General features: G+C 33.6%; 1 protein-coding gene across 1 annotated transcript; it reads right to left on the bottom strand.

The window, feature by feature from the left end:
• Positions 1-722: 722 nt before the first annotated feature.
• LOC114187356 (xylogen-like protein 11) lies at positions 723-4,753 on the bottom strand. Its single transcript, XM_028075593.1, has 4 exons — positions 4,167-4,753; positions 2,068-2,124; positions 1,802-1,858; positions 723-1,048 (listed from the first exon to the last, which is right to left on the bottom strand). Exons 1-4 carry the CDS (start codon positions 4,519-4,521, stop codon positions 903-905), a joined length of 615 nt encoding a protein of 204 aa, XP_027931394.1. The 5' UTR covers positions 4,522-4,753; the 3' UTR covers positions 723-902.
• Positions 4,754-23,236: the final 18,483 nt, after the last annotated feature.

The raw sequence follows: 23,236 nt of genomic DNA, 5'->3' as shown, positions 1-23,236 counted from the left end.
CTACATCATGGCAACTTGGCTGACTACACACGGCCAACCAAGATTGACATTTGAAGAATGTTGATAAAATTATCTTACTTTAAGACCATGATTAAGGTATGATTAGCAAATCAGTTAACTAAAGACTAATCAAGGTAATTTGGCTACATGGATCAGGCCCATCCATGCAAAAAGCCCATAAAAATATTATAAATAGTACAATACAAGAGGTACATTAATTATGTTCATTAATTACTGCATTTATTATCATCTAACGCACTTGGCTTACTTGAGCATTGGTGAGTCTTCTACCGGCACAACCTCCATTTGGATAGGAGAGGACAAATACTTTTGGAGAGAACGAGTACCTTGAAGTTGGAACTTAAAGTGTTTGGAGTTGAAGTCTTTAGAAAGTATATTCAGCTTGATAAGAACATATTATATTTTATGATGCTACTAACTATTATTAATCATGTGATGAATAAATTGATAGTATGATATATGCTAACTTAGGTTGTTACACGATAAGAATCTTAACATAAAAAATTACAATGGTATCTTATGAGAATTTCATTATATTTAATTTTTTTAAAATATTATTACTTTTAATGTTTATTATATTTAAATAAATATATTTTAAGTGCTAATTGATAAGTATTGTACATGTTAGGTGAGTAAACGGCGAGATAAGTGTTGTTTTGTAAGGCATATAAAACCTTTTATTAAAAAAAATGACAAGCTAATAATGCAAGGAAGAACCAATTAAAGTGTGATTCACTACAAACAATGACAATAATAATTGGAAGAGTGCATTAAATTACAACAAAAAGTTCAGTGAAAGTGGCTCACAAAATACACAAATAATGAGGAAATAAAAGAACCAACCACTAAAATAATGACATGGAGAATAAATGTGTGTAAAATCAGAAGAATGAAGAGACAAAGAGAGTAGAGATTCCAAAAATGAAGTTTATCATAGCAGAGGCTTTTATGGCTGAAACTCCATTTTTGCTTCCAGTAGGGCTTGTAGAAGCATCTGAAGAAGAAGGCCCTGGACCACCTGCATGATCTTTATATATATATATATGAAAATTAGAAAATGCATTAAAAATTTCTAAAAATAATAACATTATCGTTTTAATGCATTAATCAGTAATTTAAAAATACAGGTTAGCATAATCGATTTTATTATGTGTTCAATTTTTTTAACTATTTATCTTCAATTAGAACAAAAAGTGTAGTATCTTATGATAAATTTTAACCAAAGTCTGTTATGCAGATGGTAACAAAATGTTTTTTTTTTCCTATCACTATAAGTTGTATTTCATTTTTTATTTGTCAAATGTTTTTGTTTAACTCTAGTAAACAAATGAATTGAATATATTGTGGGGATTAAAATTAAAAAATGATATAAGTACTAAAATAAAACAACAATGACGAAAACTTAAAAATAAAAATACAAGAATCAAAGCTAAGTAAAAAAACAAAAAAGAGATGAAAAATAAAATACAACTATATTTTAGAAACAAAAAGACATTTAAGAATTATTTTTAGAAAGATGGTGTGCTTGTTTTGATAGTTATAAACTTTATTTTTAATAGTCATAAACATAATTAATGAGTGTTTCTATGGTAAACTTAAATTAATTTTGGGTGCATTTTATTTGTATCATTAAAGTTTAACTCCAGTGTGTGGGAATGTTATTTCACTTAAATATAATTTTGGCTATATTTTATTTGTTCTCTTCTATTTTCATATAAAATTTCACTACATGAATACAAGTTCTGAAAATAAGAAGATGCATAACATTTCGAAAACTTACCAGGACCAGGACTAGAAGCAGCATTATTTGATGGACTACCAGCTTCTGGTGCTATACCTTCATTATAGTGTAGAGAAACAAAATAAGTCATGACGAAGAAAATTTAGCAATTTTAATGTTAATGTGTCATTCAATTGTTAAAAAAGATAATCATATGTGTCCGTAAATGATAAAATAAAATTTTAACAATGTATAACGCAGCTATATTTTTCATTTATTTCCTTCAATCTATGGAAAAGAAAATAAAAAAGTGATAGAAAACTTACTTGGTGGAAGAGAACCGTCACTAATTGATGGAGGTAAAGACACGGGGACTCCTACAGCTGCCAAATGAGAAATTAAGAAAACAAAATCCAAATTAAAATAATCTTCAATATACAAATACAAAATTAATTATTTGTTCAATAGTACATTAACTTTTTATAAGCAGAGTAGTAATATGAATACAGAAAGTCTAACTTTGTACAATTGATGTTTGAAGTTTGAACAATTAGGACAAACATCAATTGAGAAAAACTTACGTTTGAAGAATAAACCACGTAGGGATGAATATAATATTTTTGTTCTTTTATTGGATAATGGGTATACATGTAAATATGTTCATACTCAAAAGAAATATAATATATCAAATATTAATATAAAAGGATTATTTTTTTATGTCAAATATTTTAAAATAAATTATTTTAGTTTTAAATTATTTAAATTATTTAGTGTTATATTTTTTATTAACTATATATTTATTAGTTTTTATGTATAAATTTTTATTATTCTATTTTAATTTTAAAACGGAAAAATAATTTTAATAGAAAAGTAAAATTAAAATTAAAAACTGAAAAAAAAAATATTTCAGCACAAAAATCCAACTAGAATCTTTTTTTAATATTTGGTTGTGACTTATTTTTAATTATAAAAATCAAACCGATAAGCAATAGAATATCAACACAAGTATCAAATTTATTTCTGAATTTTTTAATCCTATCTCACTACAACATACATGTAATTTTCACTTTACTATTTACTAGTAGTTAACAACGTTTTCATTTTCTTTCTTCCGTAATATTCACCCGAAAATAAACTAAAATGGAATAAATAAATGAAAGATATTTCTTTAAATATATATATTAAAATTTAATCTTACAAGTAAATTGAATTAGGTATGAATCTAAATTTTATATTTTTCTTCTTCAGATAATAAAGAAAAAAGTACTAAATTACAATGTAAAGTATCATTGGAGCTGTTATAGTAATAAATATGGGTCCCACAGTACTAAATTACAATGTTGATATGGTTGGGTAGTTCCAGTTGCTATTAATTGTGAATTGGGGGTAGCATACGAAAACAAAGCTACTTCAGAGGTGAACAATAACTATATCAATAAAAGATAAAGTAAAAAAGTTAAATTGGGTAGCATTAATTGAGATCTGAAAATAGAGCTATATAGCTATTTCAATATTTCCTATAATTTTACCAAAGTAGCTACACAAATTTTTACGGTCTTGGTAAATAACCTATTACATCAAATACATCAAATTAAGGTGTTTGTATACTGACAGTGCTAATTTTAAAATAATATTTACCTCTAACTTTTAAATTAATGCTCCAGAGACATTACTTACTACAAAAAACAATGTAATTGCTGGTATTTTTTTCTTAGATAAACGCTATTTTAATTCTCATTTATAAGAAAAAAATCATTTTTTATTAGATATATAAGTTAATTTACTTATTTTTATTTTATTTAATGATATTATTTTCCAAAAGGGTTTGCAAATAATATTTTAAAAATAGTACCATCCCTATTCAAGTGGACCTTCCTCACATGCCGGTGGAGTCGGTGGCATTATTAATACACAAAATCTTTATCACTATCGCCAACACTTCAATACAACATCAAACCTAACTTAACGGATCCATACCTAGAAGGAGATTCAAATATCAATTATATTATCACAATCTCACTCATAATTAGGTTAAGAAAGAAAATAAAATGTATAAATCATTTCTGATTTGAACTAATAAACAATATGAGACATTCATTCCAATATTAAAAATGATAAAATAAAAACATATTAAAAAGATAAAGAAAAAAACGTATATTTTACATTTTAAAAAATATTTTCAATGGTAGGCTAGATTTGAGTGTTAATATAAAAGGTTCAAATCTATTCCTTTCAGCATCACCACGTTTAATTATAGATTAAATATTTGAGTGGTAAAATTTGGTTCACTATGTCCCTAACAAGTTAAAATTTGAACAGCTATAGCAAAGCAAATTGGATTCGCGAACTCTCTCCCATGATTTGCAAGTTCAAAAGATGCTTTAACAACAAACACAAATCTAATTAGGAAGCATTGAAAAATTACCTGAACAGGCGCTAACAGGGGGAGTAGAAACGTTACAAATAGAAGGTAGCTTCAAGGCTCTGTTCAAATCAATCTTGATTCCAATAGCGTCAGGTTTACCAAGCAAATCACACAAACAAATGGGGTTGCTATCAATCAACCCTGCCAACCCAGGGCAGCACCCTGTATCCGGCTTCGTCAAATTACTCCCTTCTTCCACAAAGGTAAGGCAATCTGACATGTTTGTTAGTGCCATGAAGCAGCTATCCACTCCCGGCGTCGGAGCCGCGGCGGTTTCCGGTGCCGGAGATGGCGCAGATGCGGCACAACAAGCCAGTGCAAGGAGTAAAGTGATGGTGACAGTGGTTGTGGTCATTTTGTTGCTGCTGTGAAGTATTTTGCTGTTGCAGGATAAGAGATAAGAGAAGGGTTGAGGGAAGAGGGAGTGTGAAATTGAGGGGTAAATTTTGGCATATGAAGAGATAGGTGAGATGAAGTTAAATAGAGGGTCTTAGTTTGGAAATTTGGCTCCTAACTTTTGGTGGCTGAAATTAATGAATTTAACACCTAACCAACTCTCTCTTTCTTTCTCTCTCTTGCTATTGCAACTTCTTTCCTCTCAAAATTAAAGTCCTGCATTACTTGTTGCTGAAATCTGTGTGAACCGAATTATGAGCCATTTCCACAACTGTGTGATTAAAACGGTTAGACATAGCTGCTACTTTTGATCAATGTGGTTTACTATGGTCTTACCAGCAAAAGTCTTCTACAGTTATTACTCTTCTACTATTTCGGAAACAATTTGGAGAGATGTTATTATTATTATCATCACTCCTTATAGATGTTAATGTCACCAAAGAGTTACATTATTTCATTCTCGTTTTTAAATAAAACTAGTTTTAGATTGCGTACCTGTTTTTTTTTTTTGTTTTTTTATACAACTTTATTAAATTAAGAAAAATATTTGAATTATTTATCACATTTCCTTATTATTTTGAATTTACTATTAATATTTTTATTTATTATTATTATTTTTATTTTATCATTAGGTATAAATACACATTTGGTACCCAAACTTTTTCGAAAAGTTCAATGTGGTACCCGAACTTTAGGAATGTTCAATTTGGTACCTCAATTTTCTAAAGAGGTTCAATCTGGTCCTCTCCGTTAAGTTGGAGTTAACACCGTGTCCGTACAGGACACGTGTCAAGCCATGAAATTTTTATTTTTTTTTAATTTTTTTTCAAAAAATTAATTTTTTTTTTCAAAAAATTAATTTTTTTTTCAAAAAATTTAAAAAAACTGTCACGTATCAGTTTATCATCGTGCCACGTGGCAGCTTACAAGCATGACACGTGGCAGTGTAATAGTTGTTTTCAATTTAGTACCCCAATTTAAATTTTTGGTTCAATTTAGTACCCCAATTTTTTAAAATCATTCAATTTCATCATCTTCCATTTGAGACCAAATTAGTAAATAAGCTTAATTACAACCAAAAATTGGATTATTTTAAGAAATTGAATTATTTTCTTTTTATTATAATTTTTTAATTTATATGTATATAATATAAGAAATAGTTTTAGTAAAATGTACATAGGTATCATAGGAATAATTAATGTACAATTTTGTATATCTTATCATTAATTGTAATTAATATATATATATATATATATATATATATATATATATATATATTTATAATTTATATATTAATATGCATTAAATATATATATATATAGTATGTTAATAATAAGAAGAGTTTATATGTATATATTAACTATGGACTATCCAATCAATTACATATTAACAATTCAATTGTATAATTAATATCATAAAAATATTAATTGTACAGATAATAATGAGAATTCTGACATCCCATTTAAATAGAGTAAAATCTACTAAATTAAAACATCACATAGTTATAATAATGGAGAGTAATCAAATGAACAACATACATAAGAACCCAGCTGTTACAGTCATCCAAGAGTGTACAGAAATGAAAACTTAGGCATACCGCAATGTCATACAAAAAACATAATCCAAAAAGGTTCAACAGTTTAGCGAAAGAGCTACTCCTAGGAAAAGGAAATACAAAGGCACCAAGGCCTTAAAACTACTCTTAAGAGCCATTACTCAGTCCCCACTAAACAGTGTCGCTGCCACCACTAGATCTATCTTTGGTGTTTCTCCCATCTGCTCCCACCAAAAGGTGATCATCGCAAAAGAAAAAACAAAACAAGAACATACACAAAAATGAAAGGGTAAGCTAGTGTAAAATAACTTTAACATATTACAGCAGACAAGAACTCAAAACAATCCCAAACATGCAACACAGAAGGTACAAATCATGTAATAGCAAACAAATAGGACACTATGACTCAATTATCTGGATAAATATAATAAGATCAAATTCACTGGACGCTTGCACTTGTCGTGGCCTCTACTGCTCTACAGAGCCATTGGCAATGAGTTTCACCCTACCACACACAAGGTTAGCCTTTAAGCGTCTAAGGCCATTATCTTGCTAGAGACTAGGGCCTCCCGCTACTCTCACCACTTGGATCAGTTTGCTCTACATGAGACTCACTGACCTTTTAGAGTTTCGGGATGCAGTCCTTACTTGAATCCTTATCTCAATTATATACACTACACACCACCATGAGATCTCCCCACGAGATTCATGGAATTACGCCTATCACATACAAATTTCATGTCTCTCATACCATAACCACCACCTTTATCTCACACATCCAATTCTCATGCCACATTTCCATCATCCAATAGTTCCAAGTAGGGATGTCAAAAAAATCCGTACCCGCGGGTATCCACGGATAAAACCCGCAATGGATAGGAAATGGATATTAAAAATGGATGCCCGCTACCCGTGGATATGGGTATTTTTGATACCCGCATGTTAACGGGGCGGGTACGGGTATCATAGTATCCGTACCCGTGGATACCCGTACCCGCTAAACTTTAATTCAGAAAAATTATTACCCCACAAATGAGTCAAAACATTATGAGTCTTCATTATATTAGTAAAAACTTTAATTCAGAAAAATTATATATATATATATATATATATATATATATATATATATATATATATATATATATATATATATATATATATATATATATATTAGTAAAAACATTATGAGTCTTCATTCAATAATGGTGGTCAGATTCTTACCCCACAAATGAGTAAATTACTTCCATATATTGTGGAGGCATTGATGTGTCTTTAAGACTGGTTATTGACCAACATGGAAGGTAATGAAATTAACACTTTTACTTAGATATTTTAATTAAGTGATTGTTAGAAATTTTTACTAAACTCCTTATATTTTAAGGCTCTTCTGGATTAAAATTAGACAACATGAAACTTTATACAATGTTGCAAGAGGTGGACATTGATGAAGTTAGTAATTTCTTTAATATTTTATTCAAAAATAAACCACAATATAAATTGGTAGTGATTTTTTATTTGTTTGTTTTTCAAAAATCAATCGGAGAAAGGGGACTTGTTGATCCAAACAATAATTATGGTTAAATAATTATTTTCTTAAATATTTTTGTAAATACCCGCGGGTACCTGTGGATACCCGCGGATATGAAAAAAAAAGACGGGTACCCGCATAACGGATACCCGACGGATATGGGTACGGATACGGGGCGAATATTTATTCAGCGGGTAGGGTACGGGGAAACTACTATCCGTACCCTACCCGCCCCGTTGACATCCCTAGTTCCAAGCCATACATTAATCCAAACATGCCACTTCCATTTCATACAAATCCAATAACACATGCATCTTCACAATAATATTCAGCCACAACAGTAACAGGAAATAAAATGAAATTTCGAACTGTTCTCGCTTAGGCTAAACGCCTTCGCCCAGGCGACATCAATGATCTCGCCTAAGCTAGGCATTCTCGCCTGAACGAGACTTGAAACAGTAGCACATTGAGCACTCTACGAGTCCTCGCCTAAGTGGACCCATCTCGCCTGGGTGAGACCGCCCTTCGCCCAAAACGCAAATCCCTCGCCTGGACGAGAACGCGAGCCAAGAACACCAGGTTTCCTCGAGAACTCGCTTGAGCGAGTCACTCTCGCCTGAGCGAGACAATGCGTCGCTCAAAATAAGAGCCCTCCGCCTGAGCGAGCTGCTCAAGCAGAACCTAGGCGAGTCTCAACTATTCTTGCCTAGGCGAGACGAGCTCGCTTGGGCGAGAATGACCGTACTCGCCACTATTACACGCATGCAGCAGAAACACATACTCAATAGTAACATACCAGAACGCAAACATGCCAGTTCATACGATCCAAAACATCATTCAAGCATAAAAACATGGAACAGACCAAAAGCACGCAGAAAATAGCTCTGAAACACTTAAAACCTAGCTTCCCTTACCTTTTTAGACGCAAGAAAAGGAGCAGCAACTCAAAGAACGCAACCCAGGCGCAACAACTCCACAGACTAAGATGATGAGCTGAAACAAAAACCCCAGGACCAAAAATGAGAGTAAGAGGATGAACCCCAAATGCAACAAAAGCACCCAACAGGAGGAAGGGGAATGAGGCTACAACAGATTTGAGGAGTAACTTACTTGGTAGTAGAACAAGCTGAGCTAGCTCGAAGATGGAAGGTTCTCTATGCCCTAGCAGAGCTTATGCTTTCATAGAGAGAGATAAGAGAGAAACTATTTTTCTGAAAAAAGAGTAAAGTGAGATTGTGAGGGGGCTGGACAGAGTATTGGGGTCCCCCTAGTGGGCTGACCGTAGGCCTATGAGAATCGCTTATATATATATATATATATACATATATATACATATATATATATATATACATATATATATATATATATATATATATATATATATATATGTATATATGTATATATATGTATATATATATATATATATATATATATGTATATATATATATATATGTATATATATATATATATACATATATATATATATATATATATATATATATATAATTTATTGTTTTATTTTATTAAATCCAATCTACATTTGACATTTCTAATCCCTCGATTTGTGTTTTTCTTTTATATCTTGAATTTTATTTTTTAAGCCAAATATATTTTATCCACTCACATAATCCTTTCATACAACTAATAATCCAATATTTTTATATTCTCACTCCCACTCATATTTTTCTACCATCTTTGTTGTTCATATATAAGTTGTTTCACATAGAGAAACTAATGATATGATTATAATAATTAGAAATAATATATTTTCTAATGATTAAAATCAATATTATTAATAATGGTTGATTTTCATGCTATGATTTGTTGTGATTTGATTCTTGTAATGTGATTCTGTCATGACCTATTCTTGCCTTTTATAGTTCATTATAATTAAGACTAACCTTATTGTGGGAATACATTTGGATTGTAATATGTGTATATAAATACACAACCTCTCATATGAAAAAGGAGAGAAAAAAACATTTTCGGGAGATATCTACTTTTCTTTTCTATTACCTCAATACACCTACGAGAAAATTCATCAGCAAAATTAGCTTCCAGGTATTTTTTTTTTCTTTGGCTCTTGTTTTATCTAGAGTTGATATGTGAATATGTTGGGAAAGGTTGAGTGATTGAATGTAATATATGATGATATTGGTTGGATATTCTAACGGTGATGTGTTTTGTAGATCTTGTTTATCTTTATGGTTTTCCATAGTTTTTTCATAATAAATTATGATGGTGACTCTAAACTTTATATCTAAATCTTTATTTTTGGTTCACCATCTTGTTGTGATTTCGGTTGCGACAGATGACGACTCCGCTGGAGACGTCAGAGAATCAAACCATTTAATGAGATGTGCAAAATTGATGTATTTTTTTTTTATATTTGTCCTTCTCGTTTATTTGTCTTTATGCTGGTTCTTCTTTATTTTTGGATGATTGGAATAATGGAATATTCTTGTTTATCATGTATTTGAAAACTTTGTTTTGAATCTTAGGGTAGGAGACATGTTTATATTTGTATGGGAAGTTTGTTGCTATTTTACAGGTACGGTTTTGGTTTTGCATGGCATTCTCCCTTAAACACGCACATTATGCATATCATGAGTGGGACCCTATACCGAGTCCGAGTGTAACATAGAACTAGAGGGGTTGTGTAGCGGTGCCACTTGGGACATACTTCCTGTTTGGCTATCGTGAGAACCCCAACCAAAATTTGTCTCCTCATTAGTATTTCCACACATAGTTGTGCCTCAACTGTTGTGAAAATGTTGTGAAAAGGGCCATAACTTAGTTACTCTTGGCCCAAATCTAATAGCAAATTTGAACGAGTATGGTTCTAAATCTAAGAGGAGAAGAGAACAAAGGGCTAATTCATATCCCATTGTCCAATTAGCCTATCCTTTGATGACTTAGTCTGAGAAATCTGACAAGGTCATTAGGCAAGAAAATTACAATCAGGACAAAAAGGCTTTGAATTTCACTCTTATCCCCATGACTTGCACGAAGCTACTACTAAATCTCATGTGCAATAATGTCATAGACGTCTGTTCCACCAAGCTTGTACGACCTCCGTACCCGAAGAATTATGACTTAAATGCAAGATGTGATTATCATGGGAAAGCATCGGGTAATTCAATAGAAGCATGCATGGCTTAGGATGGTTGGTCTTTGAAGGAGGGACACCCAATGTTGAAGAAAATCCTTTACCAAGACATAAAAACATCTCTACATGAAGTAATCCAAGGATTTGTAAACATTGACAATTTTATGCTTTTCACTATTGGATTTTCTTTCGTATTGTTATGATGAATATACTCAGTTGCATCATGCTCTTCTTCTCAAGTTTCAAAGTATACGAGATATGTTATTTTTCATTAAGAACAAGTCCTAAAGGGTGTCGCAAAAAAAAAATTGTAAAAGGAAATAAAACAAGATTTTCACATTTTGAGTCATTTGGTTTCTTGCAAATCATCATATACATTGTTTTTCAATAAAAAATAAAATTAAAAAAAAAAATGAAAGAAAAGGATGATGGGGTGTCATGATTCTCCGAGGTCAAATGTAACCAAGAATAACAACTTGACATTTTCTTTTGAACCATTTGTGTAAGTGTCACTTGAAAACATTCTTCCCCTGACTTTCCCAAAATTAGAGGATATTCCCTAACACTGTTGATATTGCCTGAAAAATAAACAAACTTTTACATTGGGGCAGATTTTTCAAGTTTATCATTGCTTGTGATAGTTAGATGATCCCCAAATTTGTTAGGACAAATAAAAATAATTTTCAAAGAAGAAAAGAAGAAAAGGTTTGTCAAGCTAAAAATTTGAAAGGGCAAACAAAACAAAAGAAGGAAAAGAAAAGAAAAAGGTGACTTGTGTTGAGATTATTAAGTTTTGTAGCATAGTTGACATTTTAAAAATAAAGCAATCAGGATTTGAGATCATGTGTGTTCGTCTTTCTTCATCTAAAAAAAACAAAAACAAAAATCTCTTACTAGCTTGTTGAGCCAAAACAATAATGTTTTTTGTTGAGCCAAAACAATAATGTTTTTTTTTCAAAATTATTCCCAAACAAAGGTTGTCATTACAATAAAAGTAAGCTCAAGATACACAAATAAAGTATTTAGTGATAAAAGGAAAGGAATTCATCAAGGGAAAAATGAGCCAAAAAAATAAAAAGAATCATAAAGTGATGAAGAATGAAAGAATGAAAATCGAATCAGTGAAATATTAAGTGCGTAAAAAGTTTTGATAAATACTTAATTCAATACTAAGATGATAACTTTCTTTCAAAAACCTTTTAGCTCATAGCCACATTACAAGCCAAATAAAAGTCCACACAGATTGAAGGATGGTTGCTCTAATGTTTATAAAACTTAATTCTAGAAATAAGGCAACATGACTAACAATGCAGTCTTTCTTTTAAAAAAATGAATGAGCGAAACAAAAAAGCGAAAAATGGGAAAAGAAAAAGAAATAATGTCTCAAGAATAGGGGAATTCCCTATTAGCTAGCCAAAAGCAAATGAAAGGAAAATAAGTTAATTGGGGCATTCCTTTTCATCCAACCATTTCCATATACATTAGCTCTTCTGAACGAAAACCATACTTCGTTCAAATTCTTCTCCTTACACCCGAATTGGGGTAGCTTTGTGGGTCACATGATTTTCTCACCCTGACATTCATAGATCCATATTCTCAAACACTTTTCCCCATGCACCAAAATTGGGGCAGCTTTTGGGTCTCTTTCATTTCTCACCTTGTATCTCCTTTGAGGAGTGTATGATATACCCACATGGTTATCTCAATGTCCTCCAAAGCCTTCCCAAGCATCTCTCTTATGTTTTTCAATCACTAGTGAATGCAAGCATGTTTGCACTAATGTAGCGAAGGAGAAAGTCAAGCAATAATCCTCTTAAACATTAGACCTCGAGATTTATGACATTCCTCACTTTCACAAAGCACTAAAAATAACAGTAAGTTTGATGATTGCAAATAGAACAGTTGACTTAGGCATGCCTAGAAAATAAAGCCAAAGCATAACAGGTTTTTCATCATGCATTCATGCATATTAGGGATACACTAGTGTTTTGACACCTTGTGCTCGAAATAAGTGAATATGTTTTCAATCATGCATGACCATTCTCATCTCATAACATCAAAACATGAGTCAAGATAATCATGCAACATACTCCTTCAATCAAACGGTATTTTCAAAAAAATAAGAAATTAATATTGCAAGTTTGCCTCTCTGACATCTCCCTTAGGTTGATAGTCCTTTTTTATATAAATGACAAATATACCCTCTAAACCTAGTTTGCCTGGCCCCCAAGCCTAATATCTACTTGCCATTATATCTACGCCCAATATTTGTCTGGCACTAATGTGTAAGCCTAGTCTCCACACTAGACCCAAGCTCAACATCTACCTGGTCCCTACATTTAATGCCAGTATATGCCTAACTCTAGCATTTAAGCCCAATTTTCACATTGGGCCCCTAAGCTTAGTCTATCTGGCCCAGACCTAGTATTTATGTGGCCCTCAAGCCCAATTTATACATTAGACCCCTAAGCCCAGGTTTCACACTAGACCCAAGCCTAGTTTCCACACTAGTCCCCAAGCCCAGTTTTGTCTTGCCCCTAAGACCAATTTTGTTTAGCCTCTAAGCCTAATTTTGTTGGCCCCCAAAATAAAAGAAAGATGGAGACAAAAAAAAAGAAAAAGGGAAATTGAAAAAGAAAATAAGGATCTCAAATTAATTTCATCCATACAACCATGCATTCATCACATCAGATCATTGATCATAATTCATAAAAAAAATAATTAATATCAAGTCAAATTTTTTTTTCAAAAATAGAAATAGAAGTCCACAAAAGAGAACATTTCATATGAATCTCATTTGGACTCTCCTTTTTCAATAGGCATTCACATGCTGTTTGTTTGCATCTAAATCAAATTTCAAGTTCTCCTTTCAGACAAAGGCCTTCTCCTTGAGAATGGTCAAGTCCAGATGTTCTTTTTAGGGTCAAGACCTTTTACGTGGTAGTGGTCACCAAATCCTTTGGATATAGACCCTCTCCTCTGGATTGGTCTAATCCATTTTTTAAAAAGTCAAAATTACAAAAAGGATAAGGTTTTTCGGATCAAGACCCTCTACGTGGTAATGGTCGTCGAATCTTTTGGATATAGATCCTTTCCTCGAGATTGGTCTAATTAGTTTTTTAAAACTTCAGAATTGAAAAAAGGGTATGGTTTTTTGGATTGAGACCCTCTACATTGTAATGGTCATTCAATCCTTTAGACAAGACCCTCTCCTAAGGATTGGTCTAATTCGTTTGTCAAAAAGTCAAAATGAAAAAAAATGAAGGAAGGATAAGGTTTTTGGGACATGACCATACTCATGGAATTGGTCATAGTATCCATTTTAAGCTTAGTAATTTCTTTGTTTCCTTTTGAAACTGGACGAAATTAATATCTTTATTTTTATTTATTTTTTACTCTAATAATATGAAAATATCAAATTTCCTTCTTATCTGGAAAAATATAAGTAAAAAGGGTGGTTGTCAATACCTGATTTCGTCAGACTTAATAAAAATATTTTTTTACAAAAAAATAGGTTTTAATAAAAAAATTAAAATAAGTTTTTTTGAAAATTTTACACTAGTGCAAATTATTGTTTTTAACTCGCTTTATATGCCTCGGTTATCAAAAAACCGAAGCATATAATGGCGCGGTGGCATTTTTGTAATTCCACCCAATTTCTATGTCTCGGTTCACAAAGCACCCAAAGCCAAAAATGGTTTTATGCTTTGGTTGATAAAAAACCGGTGCCAAAAACTAGCATATGCCTCGATTACGGAGAATCGAAGCCAAAAACTCACATATTTGGCCTCAAGTGACAGAGGACCGGTGCCAAAATGCGAACCCCTTTATTTGGCCTCGGGTGCCAAAGGACCGGTGCCAAAATGCGAACCCCTTTTTCTTTTTCTTCTTCCCCGCGCTCTCCATTTCTCTCTACAACTCCATTTCTCTCTTCTCTCTCCCTGCAACTTACACCTCCACTGTCGCTACAACCACACCGCTATGGCCACCATCGCGTTACCGCTGCTGGTTCGCTGCACCTCCATTTCCTGTTTCCTTGATTAAATTTTATTTGTTGATTTTAGGGTTTGTTGAAAAGGGGCTGAAATGCAGAGTGGAGGAGGGGATGAAACCAGGGGGCTCAAATGTTGGCAGATCTGGGCACATTGGCGATGTTGGACCAAAGTCGGGAAGCAGAAGTAGTGCTAACCAGATCTGGAACGAAGACGGTGTTGGACAACCACGAATTTCTTCCTCGTTTCCTCTCCTGCACGAGATAGGACGCTTCTTCTTCCTCATCGCTGCCGACAACACCAACCTCCATCTTTGCTTCACCGTGCCATCCCGCGACTGTCTTGCCGTCACCATCGAAGGAATCGCCGGCACCGCTGCTTCAAACAAGGGGCGCGTCTTCCAGCGTCAATGCAAAGAACTGGGCCACTTCACTACCAGCACTATCAGCGACGCGGAAGCGAGGAAAAAATGCTCGAAGGATGTTGCAGCGGCTGCTAGTGAGCAAAAAATGTTTGGAGAATGCAGGGATTGTTAGAGAGCAAAAAATGTTTGGTGAATGTGGGGATTGTCAGAGAGCAAAAGGGTTCAGAGGACACAGTGGCTGCGGAAGAAAAAAATTGCTTAGAGGACATCACCCTATGGGCTGGATATGTGGTTGTGCCTCCTAATGCACCGTTGATGGATTACCTTAAGCCTCTTCGTAGCTATGTGTTGGAGCTGAACAAGTACTTGGCACCATATTCAAGGATCGAGATTTGCAAGCTCTTCGTGGGTGATGGATTACCCTTTGCCGCCGCATCATCTGATCATTTAATTTTTCTTTGCACATTCATTACTTAAATAAGTAGCGTGAAGATTGCAAAATTCGGATTAGGTTGTTTGGGTGTGTCTATGCCGCTGGTGTTTGGTTAATATGTCTCTGCACATTCATTACTTAAATAATTTTTCTCTCTGTTTCTGATTTGAATGTGTGATTAGGAAATATGTTGTTGTGTGCAAATGGTGATGATGAAAAATGCCAGTGGTATTTTAAAAAATGTTCCCTATGGCCTCGGTTCTTACCATAACCGAGGCCAAATGCGCGGCCAATTTAAAAATTAATTAAAATTTTTGTGAATCTATGGCTTCGATTCAGGCGTGACCCGAGGCAGAAAAGCACTTTATGGCTTCGGTTAACACCCGAGGCCAAAAATCATCTCCTTTTTACCTCATCCCAATATGTCTCGGTTCTAAAACCGAGACAAAATAACAAAAACAACTGAGGCCAAAAGCCCTTACTGCACTGGTGTTAGTTTACATTAAAATATACACATATATATTAAAAAAATAAGAAATAAATAAAAGAATTTTTTTATTGTTTAATTTTATTAAATCCAATCTATTTTTGACATTTCTAAACCCCATATTTGTATTTTTCTTTTACATCTTTGAATTTTATTTTTCCAACCCAATATATTTTATCCACCCACACCACCCTATCCTGCAACTAACAACTCAAAATTTTTATATTCTCAACCCCACTCCTTCCTTTTCTACCATATTTGGATTGTAATATTATTTCATGCATTCCACCTTACCATTACCTCCACCTTACTACACACATTAACTGTATTTAAAGCTTCCATTTTTAGTTTATTACACTTATTTCATTAATAGTTTAAAAACAATTAAAACATGAAAAAAAACAGATTTTGTTTTTTTAAGATAAAATTAATAAAGAAAAATAAAAACAATAATTAAAAAAAAAATAGTCTTTTAAAATATAAAAGTTTTCAAAAAATTAAAATAACAATATAATTATAAAAAGAAATTAAAAATATGTTTCTTTCTTTTTACGTATAATTGTTTAAAATAAGAGTACAAGTACTTATGTGACCGCACATGTCGTCCTAGTACTTGATACGTTTCTTTTTCTCTATAATTAAAAAATATAAACAAAATCAAATGTTTTCGAAATAAAATAAAAGATATATAAAAAAAATTAAAAAAATATAAGAATAAAAAGATGAAAAATAGTTTCTCTTTTGATCATTTATTAATATAGGCTTAAATTGGAACTCTCAAGCAGCATAATTTTTCCATTAAATCAAACTAGAAAAGTGTTGAGTTTATCTGAGGCCATGATGAACAAAGACGCAGAGAATGGGTTCTCAAAATCAAAACCAAAGAAGATGACAAAGGTGTTGCGATTAACAATGAACTTCAAACAAGAACAAAATACTGTGAGCGAGCAATAGTATGGACGAACCGTGAGAACAAATCAAAGCGAATATGACAATCACCATGACACGAACGAGAGTCAAAGTTGTGAACAAGAACAAATTTGTGAACATGGCAATCATAGTGACACGAACGAGAGTCAAAGTCATGAACAAGAACAAATTCGCAAACCACCACCGAACACGAACTGAAACGAACTAAGAAGTGAACAGGTTGAAGAACTCCCACCGATTGTGAACGTCAATCACAAGTTCAAAACCAGCGATTGTGAACAGTGTGACGAAGATGGAGGCAGCGAAGCTCGATAATAGGTCAAAGAAGAAGACAGGGATGGAGAACACAAGATTGAACCATGGTTCAGAGTTGTAGCTCTAATACAATGTCACAAAATCACGGTATATGAAAACATACTCCAATACTCAAGAGTGTATCTTAGAAAGGCTTCCTTTTATTCTGCAACCCCCTTTTCTTAAATAAGCACTATAGAATATATTTACATTAATATTCAATAAAAGGAGGGAGGGGGAGGGATTATATTATATTTCTTATTTACAAGGAGTAATTGAGAATCCCTAACAACTATGTATTAAAGGTATAGAATATTCTATTAAAGACAGAATAAACTATATTTATACACACTAACACATTCTTCTCCTCCTTCACAACCTCTCTCTCCTTTTCCAAGGCTTCCTTGTTGGCAACACATTGTTGCTTTAAGGCCGCTAACTCGTTGGCCAATTTCATCTTCCCCTCATCTTTTATTTCTTTTTTCATAAGCTTGGTTGTGGCAATACGTGAGAGATCGGTTGTGAAGTTTGAGGTACGCCTTCATCAAGACCTTAGGATCGCTTTCCTTCACTAGTCGGTTTTTCTCTTCATTAAAATTGAACTGGATACATTGTTTCATGCTTAATTGAGGACTGAGTAGTCCCCTATAGCCGACAACCTTAAAGTCAGAGCTCCTCTCTGGCGAATTAAGCCTTTTTCTTGTCCTTCCCACTCCTTGGGATTTTTGAAGGTTGGATCTTCTAAGGGGCGACAACTTGAGGAGGATGGATGTATACAATTGGCCCCTTCAAGGTAGGACTCAAGGACCCTTCATGTAAGACCTGCGAAAATTAATTAATTAAATTAAACAATTAATCAATAAATGTGGGTAGGGAGAACATTTATGGTAATTAATTCTAACTTGTATGATGTGGAAAAGTACTAGCTCAAGTGGTTGAGAGTACTTTGATTGTGTGAGAGGACTTGGGTTCAAGTTCTATCTATGCCATTTATGTGTTATTTATGTGATTTTTATATTTTTATATATATGATCATGTTGTGGAATAATATAATATTTGAATTATATTAGTTAGCAAGAAACATGAATTGGTATGATGGTTTAACTTTGACTTAACATTGGTGTGGTTATGGGTTCAAACCTTGGAGAACCCAAATTAAACCTTATTTTTGCTATTTTTGGTTTTGGCATGAATGTGAAGAGTTAACGTAAAACCTAGAGGAATTGGCAGCCAAGGGTGGCTGGAAAACAAACCATAAGATTCAATAAATGGTTATTAACATCACCAATTGTGCCTTGATTCGTTTTTGGTAATTAACCTAGAAATAAGGCACCATATAAAAGGCCAAATTATAGTAAGAGTGAGGGTTTTGGCAAGCTGTGATTATACTCAGAAACTTGAGCACAAAAAATTGGAGAGTGGTAAGGTTTAGAGCAGAATTGAGGCTGTATTGGAGGGAGAACTAAGAGGACTTTGGGTGGGCAAAGAAGAACCTTGGGAATTCTCAACCTTTTAGCAAGGAAACTAGGTTAGGGGAGTTTTATGCGTCTAATTTACATTAAGTCAGAATTGCATGATGTGTATATTGTGAAATGCATGAATTCGTCGAGTTTCTGCTAAATTTTTGGAGTTTCTGGGATTTTTTCAGAAACCGCCTAGCGGGCTATACATAGTTGCCAGGCAGCTCATCCATTGTTGTGTGTTTTCTGGGTTCCCGCAAGGAACCGCTTGGCGATGAAATCATGTACCGCCAGGCGACAAAAGCCTGTAACCCAGTTTTGGGTTTTCTTAGGAATTACCTGGCGGTGATGAATTTCCGCCAGGTGGTGCGGGTCTGTTTGATTCAATTTTGATGATTTTGGGTTTCTGGGTTGGTTCGGATCGGGGAAAAACCAGCGTTTATTATTTAATGATGATTTGATGTTGAAATGTCCCTGAGTTACATGTAGTCGACGATTCAATGGAATGGAACAATGTGGATAGAGTTAAATGTGGATGGCTTGAGTATAATTATTGTGTTTCACACTGAAAATTTTATTAAGTCACATTAGAGTCGATTATGGGTAAGCTTATTGATATGTTCATGAGATGAACGATGAAAATGGCATAGAAACTCATTGAGTATCTGTTAGGAGGGGCTGTGCAGGGCTGGAAATTATTGTGTTTCACACTGGAAATTTTATTAAGTCATATATATATATTCATCTATGCTTTATCAGTTAAGCTCACCCTATCTGCTTGTGTTTGGCGATGATCGTATACACGGTATACGTGAGCAGATGATGTTGATGCAGGTGGTTCTGGTGGAGCTTAGCCACGGAGAGGGGATAGCTCGAGAATTTTATGCTTTACTGTATTTTATGATTTTGATATCATATGTAAACTCTTATGAAATGTTTTAGACTATTTTCCATATTTTTGATAAATAATGGATATTGGCTTTCATTAATAAAGTTTTAATTTCCCGCATTTTTGGGAAATGAGGAATTATTAAATGCAACGATCTTTATTATTTTGCTTATTTTATTAAAAATCCGTAATATCCTGGCGGGATGTTACACTTCACCCCGATTCTTGCTACCCAATAATATATTATTCCTTAAGCTACAAAAGACGTTATCTTTTCAAACCTTTTGCTCCTGTTGGGCCATCACTCTTGTAAATGCCAAAATATATTCAGATTAGTTGAAATTTAGCCCATACTCAACTTGAATAAATATACTTACCAAACATGTCAGTCAATGGTTAGGGAGACAAGTATATCTTAAAAATTTTCCTAGTAGGAAGCCAATAGGGAAGCTCGTCCAGAAGACTCAAAATTCTCTTATCCTTTTTAATGATATTCTCTCTTAGCCACTCTTAATACCTAGTCAGGTTATTTGTCCAGTATAAAGGAAACTTAAGGTTGTTGTCCTCATTATAAGAATGAAAATAACCTTTTGTGGTTACCACGAACCTAAAGAAACCATTTTTAAAATTCTAGAAAGACTAGGTGTAGGAACCCAATAAGCATGTTCCTGACCGATTGACTAAAGAAAGTCAAGTAAAGGGATGCTGAGTACTATATAAATGTAAAAAAAAAAACACTATTGTGTAGGGCTTAGTCCTAATGATTTACAAACAAGCCTCAATATTTGGTGAGAACCCTAGTTGTTTGGATGCATTTGCATGGGTGCTACGTTCAAAATGCGTAGCACACCCATAGTAAACTTGTCAAAAGGTAAGCGGGTGTGCGATTGGACAAGGAAGGCTATATATACATAAAAGAAGTCTTTCGGGTAATCCTCACGATTATGACAAACATTTTCTATGGCATTCACCCTCTCGACCACACAATGTCCTCAACCTCGACACACTCGTACATGTATATACTGTTTAGCCACGACGTAAGCATTGAAGACCACCTGAATTTGGAGATGTATAGTTTTACTGTGGGATCTACCCAATTGTACCCCCTCTCTTCAACCAATTGGACTCAACTATCTCATTGCCCGAATCCACCCTCGTCTCTATAGAAACCTCTCACTTCACAAGAGAGAACCTTGAGAAGGACTAGACGAATACCCACTACTAGTGGAATCTAGATTATCCCTAACAAACATGTTATAACTACTTGAAGATATACCTAATACTAGTTGACAATAAGACCTTAAGACTCTTGAAACATATATTGGCAACAAAGAAGAGAATGCTAGAGTAAGTGACCAAACGAGACCAGTGCGTACGGTATTTATAGAAGAATTATGGTTACTTTTCGTCTCCCACTTCTTTGATCCCAATCCTCAGATCTCCCTAAATCTAACTGTCAGAGGTTGTAACTTTTCACCTCTTTAGCCTCACATTGACTCATGCATGCCTGATAGCCTTATACTTAAGCCTCTTCGTCGCTATGCTTCTTGAGGCTAGGGGGCTACTATACCTATGTCGCTACTGAAATCGTTACGAGACGGAGAACCAAAAATAGAGATTTAGAAATAGATTTTGGAGTCACTACCATAATTTATTATGGAAAACCATAAAGATAAAATAAGGTGTACGAAAACCGGATTTTGGGTTCTAGAGTCGGTTATGTGTAAGGAAGGTGCTAGTACCCTACAATGTCCATCCAAGGACATTACCTTTAACCAAGTATATAAAAAGATGTGGTTTTTTCAAAAATGTTTATTTTCGCCAAAAATAATAAGAAAGTAATATGCAAAAGAAACAAAAATATGTTTTTTCATTTTTTGGGCTAGACAAGGATTAATCCTTACTCCTACGTATTCTCATTCGAAATAAAAAATCAATGTTACATAGTTTTTTGGATAAGACTATTTGGAAAAATATAATTTGTAAAACTGATTTGACTTTTTGGAAGTGAACCTGATAATGATTGATCTTGTTCCTACGTATCTCTAGTCACAATGAAGAATCAATGATCACATAGTTCTTAAACTAGCATTTAAAAGTTGATTTGATTTGTTTTATTCATATTTTTTTGGTATTTTTTATAGGTCACGAATTTAACCATTTCCAAGGAGAGGGTTCCAAACCACGAAAAAAAGAAAAGTAAAAAAATTGGCCAATCCCGTAGAAAGATGGGGTCATATTGATGGCAAAATTCCTACACTGACAGCTGCAACAGATTTGGCAAAATAGGAAACGAAAGATGCCCAAATCATGACCTGGATTCTTAACTCTATTGAGCCTCATTTTATCCTTAATCTTCGGCCTTACAACACTGATAAGGAAATGTGGTATTATTTGAAAAAAGGTTTGTCATCAAGCCAATGCAGCTCGAAGTTTTCAATTGGAGTATGAGATGGCTAATTTCATGCATGGAAGTCTATCGATTGAGGAATATTATTCTGATTTTCAAAATCTTTGGGCTGAATACTTAAATATTATTTATGTGGGTATTTCAGGTGAAGCCCTATCAGTTGTCCAAATGATGCATGAGACTAGCAAGCGAGATCAATTTTTGATGAAGCTACGATTTGATTTTGATGCTACTTGATCCAATCTAATGAATCGTGACCCTATGCCTACTTTGGATGCTTTCTTGAGTGAGCTTCTTCGAGAAGAACAACGAATCAAAATGCACACAGTTATGGAACAAAATATGAATTATATTGTTTTGGTTAGTGTGGCCTATGCCGCCCAAGGAAAGAATAAGCCTAGAGATATGTGTTTTGTCCAATGCTACAATTGTAAGGGATTTTGTCATCTTGCAAAGGATTGTTCATAAAAATTCTATAACTATTGCAAACAAAGGGGGCATATTATCACCGGTTGTCCTATTAGCCTTACAAAGAAACAATGCACTACTTATCATGTCTTTGTTAGTGCTTCGAGTTCTGCTGCTTTGCCATCTCCAACTTTTGTTCCTACACCTCCTACAAACACTCTTGCTTCAGAAATGGTACAACAAATGATTGTGTTAGCCTTTTTGTCCTTGGTCTTTCAGGTAATACTCTTGTTTCTTCTCAACCTTGGTATCTTGATTCTGGAGTGTCTAACCATATGACAAATTTCATTGTGTCCCTATCCAATGTGAAACCTTATGATGACAATCAACAAATTTACACAACTAATGGAACCTCCTTACCTATTAGTGCTATTGGTGATATTTCTCCTTCTTTGCCTAATGTTTTTGTGTCTCCTAGTCTTTCCACAAATCTCATATTTGCTGGCCAATTAGTTTATCATGATTATAATGTTCAATTTTCTCGTTCTGGTTGTGTTGTCCAGGATCAAGTGTCCGGGAAGATCATTCTGAAGGGACCTAAAATGGGACGGCTCTTTCCGCTATGCATCTCGCCTTCCACATATTGTCCTGTTTTTTCTATAGTTTGTGTTGATGATAGATAACTAAATAAAATGTGACATAATCGTTTAGGCCATCCAAATTCTCATGTACTTAGTACCTTGTTTAAATCTAGTTCTTTGGGCAATAAAAACTCACTTGTTTTGTTTGATTGTACTACCTACAAACTTGGTAAA

The sequence above is a fragment of the Vigna unguiculata genome, chromosome 6 (genome assembly GCF_004118075.2).
Source record: "Vigna unguiculata cultivar IT97K-499-35 chromosome 6, ASM411807v1, whole genome shotgun sequence".
NCBI classification, from domain to species: Eukaryota; Viridiplantae; Streptophyta; class Magnoliopsida; order Fabales; family Fabaceae; genus Vigna; species Vigna unguiculata.
Note: the sequence above shows the minus strand (reverse complement) of the source record. Positions and strands in the feature narration are given on the sequence as shown.

Bases quoted from the DNA above. Each gene is read 5' to 3' on its own strand.
- LOC114187356 (XM_028075593.1), bottom strand. From the start codon at position 4,521: ATGACCACAACCACTGTCACCATCACTTTACTCCTTGCACTGGCTTGT. The intron at 2,125-4,166 runs GTAATTTTTCAA...CTCATTTGGCAG, and splicing joins CCCTGTTAGCGCCTGTTCAG to CTGTAGGAGTCCCCGTGTCT. The intron at 1,859-2,067 runs GTAAGTTTTCTA...ACTATAATGAAG, and splicing joins TGACGGTTCTCTTCCACCAA to GTATAGCACCAGAAGCTGGT.